The sequence below is a fragment of the Charadrius vociferus genome, unplaced genomic scaffold (genome assembly GCF_000708025.1).
Source record: "Charadrius vociferus isolate BGI_N301 unplaced genomic scaffold, ASM70802v2 scaffold92, whole genome shotgun sequence".
Lineage (NCBI taxonomy): Eukaryota > Metazoa > Chordata > Aves > Charadriiformes > Charadriidae > Charadrius > Charadrius vociferus.
This window is the reverse complement of record NW_009647874.1, coordinates 3,211,249-3,222,320: the sequence shown is the minus strand read 5'-3', so window position 1 is coordinate 3,222,320 and position 11,072 is coordinate 3,211,249. Positions and strand designations below refer to the sequence as shown.

Genomic DNA, 11,072 nt, shown 5'->3' with positions numbered 1-11,072 from the left:
GAGCACAAAATATGCATTCAAAAACCAGCATTTCATTTCAGTGGCATAACTATATCTGTATATCACTGAGTAATACTCTCAACTGTAAAGATTAGGGATTATAATTGTATTTTTAGTAGATGATTTGAGAATGGAGGTGAAAACTCCAATGAACTTTGTAAATGTAATCAAGAAATCTGTTCAGTATATCCTTTCACAGTGTTTGAGGTTTTCTTTAATGTCTATCTCTTTCCTTTAGAGAAATGTGAAGCCTATGATGTGATGTTGAGGCAAAGTCTTGTGCCTGATGGGCAGCCTCTTGCTATTAAATGTTCACTGGAAAAGAGCTTGGAAAGTGGAGACTACAACTTAACATGGTATAAAGTTGGTAACCAGACAGCTGTGCCTAGAGACAAACTTTCTAGAATTCATCAGCAGAAGAACTTAATTTGGTTTCTCCCTGCAATGTTAGAAGATTCTGGAGATTATGAATGTGTCATAAGGTGAAAGTTAAAAAAAATTACATTGTTACAGAAATGACTTGCAAAGGGAATAACTTTTAGAAATCAAATAGAATTTTGAGGATAAGAGAAATACTGATGAAGAAGGGAGAGTGTGTTCACAAAAACTAACTTTACGTGAGGGCAAGTAAGTCTAGTTTTGGTGTTTTCTCTTAGTAGGCAAAAGTAAACCTATTAGAGAAACTGTAAACTTTTCATCCTCTCTTTCTTCTCTAAAAAGAATACTATCTGTCTTTGAGTTGGAAAATATGCCAAACAGGTTAATTTAATTGTGTTATATTAATTGCAGGAATTTGACAAACTGCAGGAAAATGTGTACAAAAGTAACAGTTTTTGAGAGGATTGATGGTTTATGCTTAAATGAAAAATTTGCTGTAGAGGAGGTGATATTCACATTATCATCTGCAAAGGTCGTGTGTCCACACTTGGATTATTTCAGGAATGAGAAGAATATTCAGCCTGTTCGTTGGTATAAGGTGAGAATGCTGTGTTTTGTACTCTTATAACTGTCAATTGTTTAAAATATAACTCACTGATATTTCTGAATTTTAAGAGAAAAACTAAAGATTTATTGTAAATGGGAGAAAAATGCTTTTTAAACAAATGGGTAGAGCATCAAGACTTTTTATCTTTTAAAGGTGTATACAGGTGTTTTGATTAATGGGGTAGAAATTCAGCTTAGATGTAGGAGACATTGACCCACGTATCCACCAGGTGGCATCTGTCTTCCTGCTAGCAAAACACAGTCGTGAATGTCTTTTGAGCAGAAATAGGTTTAGTATGTAATTTGTGAGAGATGGCATATCCATTATGTGCTCAATATTGTTACATTAAATAAATGCCATTTCTTATTGTTCACGCTTATTTAAAGGCTCTTTCTGTTACTGGAATGTAGTGCCTTCTGCAGCATTCCTCCTTTATGCCCATTCAGTCCATATGGTACCAAGAGTATTTAAATACTGGAAAAAATTAAGTCTAATTATTAAGCAATTCTTCATTAATGAATACTTTTGCAAATCATGACACTTGCATTTCACGTCCTTATTTCTCTAAAACTGAAAGTTGTTTTCTGTAAGAAGTGAACTGGAGTGTCTTTGGATTAAAAACTCACAGCCAAAATGAAGTATGTTTTGCTTTTTGTTCCTCCCCCCTCACTCTTCCTCAGCCTCTGCAAGGCATTCATCCTTATGCTGTGATCCACTGAAAGTTCAGATTGCATTAAAGAGAGAAAAAGCCTGCAAAGTGATAGTGTTATGAATTAACAGAGTTCTCTGCACACGTTTAGGACTGCCAGCTGCTGGAAGGGGAAAGGTTTGCCTTCTCAGACAGTGATCTTATAATTTCTAATGTGAATGTACATGATCAAGGAAATTATACATGCGAAACAACATATACCTACAATGGCAAACAATATAACATTTCACGAGACGTCAGTCTGACTGTAGAAGGTAAGTAGATAATTTCACTGTGTTTGTGTTCATAACAAAGACTCCAGATTTTTGTCCAATTTCTAAAGACTAAAGCTAAAAGACCCAATTTGTGGATAGGCATGCTTAGAGCTACTAGTTTTCACCTAAATATGAGGGAAAGAAATTCTGACTGAGGGCTTAAGTATTTTTGTCTGTTCTTGCCACTGTGTTGAAGATTGGTTCCCAAGTTCAAAGTTGCAGTATGTCAAAGCTTTGCTACCCAGACCAGCTGCCAAGGTCCCTAAATAGGTGCCCTGTAATGCTTGGTAGGTGCAGTACTTTTCTGCTGTAGGTGCACCCTCTATCCTGCCCATCTTACTTCTCTCTGCTTTACATTATCCTCTTGGCGCAAGAACAACGAACTAAAGCAGCCCAAATTGTAGCGGTATCTTGACTCTGTGTGTCCTGTCTGTTTCCTTCACACCTTTGTTTCTTCTGTTTTTGGTTTTAAGCTCCTCAGCACAAGAACTGCTGATCTCTGATATCATGAGTCTAGCTCAGTGGACCCCGATTTATATCAGGGGACCACCAGCACAACAACACAATATAAAAGAAGGCCTAGCTGTAAAACGTGAACTCCCTTGCTAGCACAGAGTTATGAGATTGATATTGGATCACTGAAAAGGCTGTGCTGTATCAAGGTATGAAGTCCCAATACTGTTTTTACAATCCAGCTGATGAAAGACATTTGCAGGTTTACTAATAGATTGCGTCACTATTTAATGGTCTCTTTTTGTGCTTGCCTGTTTTGTCTGTGTGTATATATATATGCATACATAGGTATGTGTATATGTGTGTATGTATATATATGCTTTATGGTTTCTTTTTGTTAATTTGTGCTTATGGAGAAACTTTCTTGAACTTTGAGTATCAGATCAGAAATGTTCTAAAATGTTCTACAGCTGCCTGAGACAGCTGGAAATGGTATCTGTGTTCAGTTCGTCTAAGTACATCCCCTCCAATTTGGGATTCATTTAGCCATACTGCGACATTTTTAACGTAGATGTCTAGATCCCCACCTGTTGATTACTCTCCCTTTGTAGCCTGCAGAGAGAAATAAGCTTTCCATTGTGTCATATGCCTAGTCCTAATGTAAACCTCTAAAAGGGGCCACTGGTGGTGTACTTCCTTCCAGATAGTGCTGTGGGAAGAATTGTAAAGCCTTTAACTAGAGTACAGAAATTGAATTTCTCCTTCCTAACAGTAAAAGTCTGAAATAGATTAATTACACTCGAAAACTATTTGGCTCCAGTTTGTATCTGTGGGGTGCTGGGTGACGGGCTGTCCGGATTGTAGAGGGGTAATACTGTAGATATTTACCCATACCCTCAGCACCTGTGCACACAGTATTACAGGAGTTTTATGTCATGGAGCAGCCAGTCCACCATGAGTGTGTGGAGATTTGTGGCACTACATTTTGGAGGAAGTGGGGTGAAGAATAGTTTAGCTTCAGGTGAGAAGTAACGACTACACAAGATATGATATTTTCAGTATTGAATGATGGCTGTTACAAAATTGCTGACAACCCTGTGTATAGGAAAGGGGGGTTTAGGTTGCACTTGGATTACAGCACATAGAACAGACTGCAACTGTCCCAGGTTTTCTGAAAAGCGCTTTCTTTCTTTCGTTTAGTGAGCCCACCGAAAAAGCCCCCAGAAATATCTTATCCAAGAAATAACTCCATTGAAGTGGAACTCGGTAAGTAGTTTTCTCTATAAGGAAATATGATTTTGTATCCTATTGACAATTTATACGCGAGGAGTGCCATATTCTACGTTTTCTTGGTTTTGGGGTTTTTTTGACAAAAACTAGTTCAGTGACCAGCTCAGTTTCTCTATGTTGATCTCCTGAAGGAAGAGTGTTTGGGGGTGAGAGGGAAGGAGATAAGGCACGTTGCTTACCAAGCCCTAGGGAAATTTCTCAGATGTGAAGGAAATTGTAGGGAGCCCAAGTGATTCTCTGCCACATCTGTTGCTTCCCATCACTCTGGAAGAGATTCTAAGAACAGATCCATCTTTGAATCTGCAGGGAAAGTGATGCCCAGAGAGAGGCATCTTCCTGGATTTAGCTTCTTCCACCCTACCAGTCTCTTTCTGAACCTGCAGATTACTGAGTATAGAGACCCTTTGTTAAGAGTAACTTTTATGTAAGGGTGTGGGACCATCCTTAGCTGGTCTGTGTGGGAATCTGCGAACAGAATTGTATAGTCTTTAATTAAAGTATGGGAATTAACTTTTCACTTTGTAACACAATTTTATAGGCTCACAGGTTACAGTGGATTGCAATACAACAGGTGCTGATGGGTATGAGGTGTTTTGGACAGGCAACGGTGTGTATATTGATGTATTTTATATGAGCAGAATTTTTGCAAGTCCTTATGAGTAAGTATATTTTCAGATTAGAAAATACCGTGTTAGCAACCAAAGTGAAGTTTTTTCCCTTTGACATTAAAATATTTAGCAGCATTTTTTACTTGTTTAAATAGCTTTCTTTTAAAAAATTCTGATGCTTGCTTCCTCCAATTCCTCTACTTTGAAGTAGGAATTTGAAGCATAGTAGGCACATGGGCTTCACTTTTTGGTCACTGTAAAGATCTGTCTTAATTTCCAACCTTGGGAAAAGGTGTTTTGTAGACTTACAGTCTCATAATTGTAATACAGTTTCTGTTGAGCAGGCTGTGACCTGGCAGAGACCTCTTTGAGTTGGATCAAGCATGTCGAAGCACATGATCTTCAGATTGTCTCTTTCCTCTGTGTTCTCCTTTCCCTTCATATCTGCCTCTCTGAAAGGTTGCAAGAGGTCAAACCTGTGCTTTACAGGAGAAATTGAGACTTCTGGATTTCAGAGCCTTGAGTTAGAGAAATATAACTGAGATCAGCCAAAGAGCTAATAGAAGACTTTGTTGAGGACATTTGTACTGAAGCTTAGTGGGGTGAGAGGAGAAAAGGAAGAGAGATGTCCAGTGATGAGTTGGGGTTTGGGAGGAAAACAGACTTGGGCAACTGGGAGATAAGGTGAGGGTGAAAAGCAGGTTAAATGGAGTTAGGAGAGAAGAAATCAGACCTGACTTGAAAAGTCATCTAAAATCAGAGCAGAAGGCAATCTGAAAGATTCTTAGATACGACAGGTTGGGAACTAAAAATTGCAGGTTTTTTGTCAGCCCTGGTCTCATGGTGATGCTGTGAAGAAAAAATGTGATCATTTTTGTAAATTCTCAAGCACTATCTATAAGTGAGAAACTGATGAAGAAATGAGAATGATATCGTCAAAGTAAGAATATAGTTGTGAGAAATAATTCCTTACCATAAAAAAAGGGGGAAATAAAATGCTTAATTCTTTGAGCGCTCTCCAAGAGAGAACTCTGTACAAAAGTAATATGTTGTAGAGTTATAAAGAATTGTATTGCCATAAACAATTGGGCTGAAATGCAGAGGCACATTGTCACTTATTTTTTGTACTTCGTAGCACTTAATAGTTTGTCTTTGCAACCATTAGCCACTGCATTAGTGATGTTGATTCATTCATTCCTTGTTACAGTGTTCCAATTACTGTATCTTTTTGCTTAGAAAGTAATTTGCGTGGTCCTACATATGCCCTTTATGATATATTTCAAGCTTTTATTTTGCATTTTAAATGGTAACTAGAATATGTTTTAAGGAAAGAATAGTGTTTGGCTAAGTAGACTAGTTAGTTAATTTTGCATTTAGGACGTACTGTTAACAAGGTAGTGGTATCACTCATTTTGCTGGTGGTTAAAAGGTTGTTTAGTTCATACATCAGTCACACAACACGGCACACATGACTAACTGAATGTGCAGCTAATGACCATTTTTGTGCCCTTGTACAATGTATGGAGGATAATCTGTGTCTCTTAATGGTGCAGCCTGACATTTTAGCTGTTACTATTCTGTTCTGATCCATGGGATGAAGCAGTCGTTTAGACTTCACTCCCTGCAGCAGGGATCACTGTGAGTTGGTGTCTGCTGCAGGTCACCACCTGCTACAGGTCCTTCCTCCCTATCCCAGAGCTGCTCACCACAAGATGACGCCCTTGTACAACGGCCTCTTTCTGTGTCTTATAACAATGTGGAATTTCTCTCTCTCCACCTACTCTTACAGGGGCTGAGAAGCCCGTAACAAGGGTTTGCTTAGATTTGTAAGGTGTATTTTTGTACTTCAGCCTATAGAAACTGTATATTCCTTTGGGGAAACACAGCTGTGGATAAGATAACGTCTTGATGTTTTCCAACATCTATGTTAAATGTCAGTAAAAGGCCTGACTGTTGTTTGGGTTTCCTTCATATAATGTAATTGCTCATCTATTCTGAAGTGTGGTTGAGATTTGCAGATGGAAGCAACCATTGTCATGCTGCAGCTGGTAGTGATGAAACCATTCCAGAAAGGGCTGTGGTTTTATAGCCCTATTTGTCACCTTTTGGATAGGGACAAAACTTCTTACGATGGACGCCCTGTGCATTCTGTGAAGCTAATAATTTCGGAAGTGAATAGTGAAGACTATGAACAACCGTTTGTCTGTCAAGCTTCAAATGCCTTTGGACAGGTTGCATCCTATATTATATTAAAACACAGAGGTAAGAAATGTTGCTATTTTTGAGGCTTGTGTTTGTCTTGACTTCCCCAGAAGGGGTTTTGATACCTAATGCTCATCTGTCATTTTGCTAGAAGACAGGTGGATTACAGTTTTCTGTATGTATGAATGTACCTGTGCATAGGGGAGGAGTCACTGTAGCGCTGTAATTATCATCATTAAAATAATAGGTAGACGGAAGTGAAAAATACGATACTTGAATTTGTATTACATTTGTGTTAAAGATCAGATTTGGACAAATTCAGCATTTAAAACAAAATCTTCCTATATTTTTATGCAGTTCCTGATATACGAAGATGGCTGACTGGAGGGATTATCTCTTTGTTAATTTTAACATTTATTTCTTTAATAATCTACAAGATTTTTAAGATTGACTTGGTGCTTTGGTACCGTAATTCTGTCTGTGCCTCTGCAAGTAAGGAAGGTATGTGAGTGTGACCGGGTATGTTAGTGTAACTAGCGTATTGATTTTTTCACTGGCCGTGACTTCTAAGCAATAATGTCATTATTTAGTAGAATGTATGTGGAATTTCCTTGAGGAATTTTCAGATGTGCATAAAGACATTTTTAATTTCGGGTTTTTTTTTTCAGTCATATGGGTAAAATCTATAATCATAGCTGAGGCAATAAACACTGCATAATATTGAAGGCAGTCATGGTGACATAGGTCAAAAAGAACTCCAGGTTTTCCCCAAATTAGCATGTTGCTTTTTTCATTTCTTTAAAGTAGTTTCTTTACATGTAAATTTTTGGTCACTCTTATGATGATCAATAGGTGTCAGCAGAGCTACATCCTGTAAACTAACAGTTTAAAGACCTGCATTAAATATTTATACTGAAAATCAGATTCTCATTTTCTCAGAGATTAGTTTTGTTGGGATTTGGGTTTTTTTTGCAACTTCTCTCTTTTACCCAACACTTTCCTTCTAAATTCTGTCAGTCATGATGGTTACATGCCAAAGAGAAAATACTACTAGTTCTCTATTCTGTGATTCTTCTTACCTGTTGTTATTGCTGTGGTAAAGACAAATATATTGGACAGGTGTGATAAAAGTCGAAGAATTAGACTGCCTGAAGTTCCCCATAGCTTCAAAGTAAATGGATTTACGTGCATTGAGATAGTTAACACTTACTCATGGCTGTTCTAAATGTTTTCATAGAAAAGTAATTTTAACTTATGGTTAAAAGTTCAGTTTTCCCAGAACACTTTAATAGAGTTCTAATGAAAAAAAATAGTACCAAAGAAACTACATTTTGTAGCTTGTTGAGCTAAACTTAACTTGTTGACTTAAATCTGACTTCGGTTTCTTTTCTTCATTCCTGTTTATAATGGAATTTTAAATCTGAAAACCTCAGCTGCCTTCTGGCCTTCTGCCTGCCTTTCCCTCACAGAATTATTACAAGAAAGAGTTGCCATTTCCACCCTCTCTCGTGGTTAGTCAGAAGTGGAGATAACTGCTGTTGAGTTTGTTTCAGGAGAGGCAGTGATGAAAGTCCTGCAAGAGGATGCTTTCTTAATGTCCTGACACCTCTGGGGCTGGGGGTTCCTTCCTGCAGGTCGCAGGTCCTGCATCCAGCTCACTTGCTGGCACATCCATCCCCATGATGGAAAAAAAGGTCAGCTTCTGTGGCTGATCATCTTTCTTTTGATTTGTAGAGCATTTTGTGCTTTGATGTTATTTTGTTAGATAGGTGAATCAGCTCCCCGTTACTATTTCTAAACAGTCCAGAATGAAACCTTGCAATAAAGGCATATTCCTGGTTTTTAGTTTTTTAATATAAACATTTGTATTTGTTTCAGATGGGAAAATCTATGATGCGTATGTCCTGTACACAAAAAGCAGTGGAGGCAGAAGCTGCAATCGTCTGGAAAACTTTGTTTGTAGAATACTCCCTGATGTTTTAGAACAGCAATGTGGATATAATCTCTTTATATTAGGAAGGGATGATTTACCAGGAGAAGGTATGCTTTAGTTAGTAGAGTTAATAGGTTGTCCTTTGACACATTGTTCTCAGGTTAGAAGATTATACATATAATTAAAAACCACATTGTTGGAAAACAAAGTTATATTTGTTCATTTTTAGTGCATAATTTGTCCAATTGTATAATGGACTTTTTTATTTTAAATTTTTTTTGTTTCTTACAAAAAAATCTGTTCTGGTGTTATGAGGGTCTGCACTTTCTTTTTAGTGATGAAAAAATGAGGATTCAGCAGCACTAATAATATTGTTGAAGTTCTTTGAATGATACCTGCTCCTGGGGACTAAAGAAAGAAATTTCATGCAATGGATCATGAATCATGAATGACAGTGGGGAGATCTTAAAACTACCAGCCCTCTGAGCTAGCCACTGCTCTGTATATATGCAATTCTCAAATTAAGAAATATTTCACATCAGTTGTAAAGTTTCAATGCAAACTTTGATTTTTCCTTCATTACTTACAGCTGCGGTCAGTGTTGCTGATGAAGCCCTTAAGCAAAGCAGAAGACTAATGATTATTTTGGGATCAGAAACGTCTAGTTGCTGCCTGTTAGAAGACACCTCTGAACAACAGCTAGCTCTGTATAATGCTCTCATCCGTGATGGGATTCAAGTGATTCTTATAGAAATGGATGAAATACAGGACTACACAAGCATGCCGGAATCAATCAGATACGTTAAGCAAAAACATGGAGCTATCCGATGGAAAGGGGACTTCTCAGAGAAATCTTGTTCAGCAAATACAAGGTTCTGGAAAAATGTGCACTATCAAATGCCATCCAGGAAGAAAGTATCTTATTCTGGAGTGTACTTATTGCCCCTAACTTTGAACAGTTCTGCAGCAAGGGAAAGTTAGGATGCACTTATTAAAATAGTACTGAGAAGGTAATTCTGAAATGTGGTCTTTTTTACACAAATTCTTTATATTACAAAGTAAATGTTTTCTTCAGGGAGTAAAAGCTACTCATCTATTCCCCAAATTACACCCTCAAAGAAAAGCTCTGTGCAACTTTATTTCTGTTCTGGGTTTTGGACACAATTTGTTGTGTTAGCCTCACACAGATAGGAGAAGTAAACATTGCTGATGATGGCAGACTATTAAATAGTCGTGGTCCACATAAATGTAATGTCCACTGAAGAAACAGCTGTGAAGTAAATTTTTTTACATTGAAATTACAGTTGATAAATTATAAATCTGTTTCTGTTGTCAGCACTTTCCTAGTCATTCTGTTCCTCTTCTTGTTCCCTCTCTGTGATAGTCTGACTTCCTCATTACTGCAAGAATCTGCACTGTGCAAGCTTTGGGGTCCCCTCCTGAGCAATAGGCCTTATCCTTGCTTCTTGAAGGGGTTGGGAAAATACATGACATAGCAAGTATATTTACAACTCCTCTCAACACTAAATGTGTTTCATCTGAACAGTTGCTACCAAATGTGTTCAGCAAATGGAATGGAATCTGTGGCTTTTAAGACAATTATTGAATAATTCTGTGATATCTGGTCTATGTGGTGTTTCTAAAGTTAGTGTCTTGAAATGGTCAGGAAACTGAAAATAGATTTCTTGCAAACTGGAAGCTTGCTAGACTGTGCTGCTACTCTGGAAACCAGATGTTCTCATTCCGTGTCTCAGTTGTGCTAACTACAAGCACAGAAATTCACTGAGAGTCTATCAAAGGACTGTGCTTGAGCTGAGTATCTCGGAGAGAGTGGAAAATGGCCAGTTCTGAAACATGACCAGGTGCTAATGGCAAGAAATAACATCATGTCTACTTGTGAAAGAAAAAATTAGAGGCATGTGGCTATATCAACCTGCTCGGGAGTATCTTGGTATTTCTGGACCTGAGTCCATTGTTCTGTGTGCATCACCATGAGAAAACGATACGCTGCTTCCTTTTCAAGGTGGTCTGAAGTGGTAAGACTTTTCACTCTCCAGCCTGGAAGAGCATCATCTGAATGCAAATGTGAATTCTGCTTGCTTTTTTTGTTCTTTTCTGAAGTTAAGTAGGTTCTTACATTATCTTTATTGCTAGGATAGCATCTGTCACTGAATTCCTTTCAGCTAGTTCTCAGAAGTGTGTATGCTGTACAATATACTCTTTGCTGGGCTGCATTGATGGAAGAGAAAGCAAGATCCAGGAGTGGAACGTATGTTTAAAGTGAAAAATTTGCATTAGCATTTCATGCTACCTTTTCCTTCCGAAGGTTTAGCAATGCTCCTTATGAGCAGTGTTTCGTTATTCTGGCTGTGGTGTTCACAGATGTGTAATTTTCCACAGCTTCCATTGACTGGAGACTTCTTCGGAGATGTCGCCATGAAAACTGAGAACAGAATAGGTCCATCAGATGAGGGGCTATTGTTCTAGTAGATGTTGAAACAGTCTTCTTTAGAAATGCATAACATTTAAGCTGAAAGCTTTAAAAAATAAATGTAGGAACCTAGACAGTTTCGGTAATCATTATTGTCAATTTTTTACATTGTGTTTAGACTTAGACTTGCTCAGAAAAGTGTTGAGA

The 11,072-nt window shown here is 37.8% G+C and overlaps 1 protein-coding gene across 1 annotated transcript; it reads left to right on the top strand.

The window, feature by feature from the left end:
• The first annotated feature begins 261 nt into the window (after positions 1 to 261).
• On the top strand, positions 262 to 9,415 carry LOC104284746 (interleukin-1 receptor type 1-like). The gene is made up of 9 exons (XM_009883114.1): positions 262 to 482; positions 784 to 976; positions 1,786 to 1,948; positions 3,602 to 3,667; positions 4,230 to 4,350; positions 6,413 to 6,561; positions 6,859 to 7,002; positions 8,380 to 8,541; positions 9,024 to 9,415. Exons 1-9 carry the CDS (start codon positions 262 to 264, stop codon positions 9,413 to 9,415), a joined length of 1,611 nt encoding a protein of 536 aa, XP_009881416.1.
• Positions 9,416 to 11,072: the final 1,657 nt, after the last annotated feature.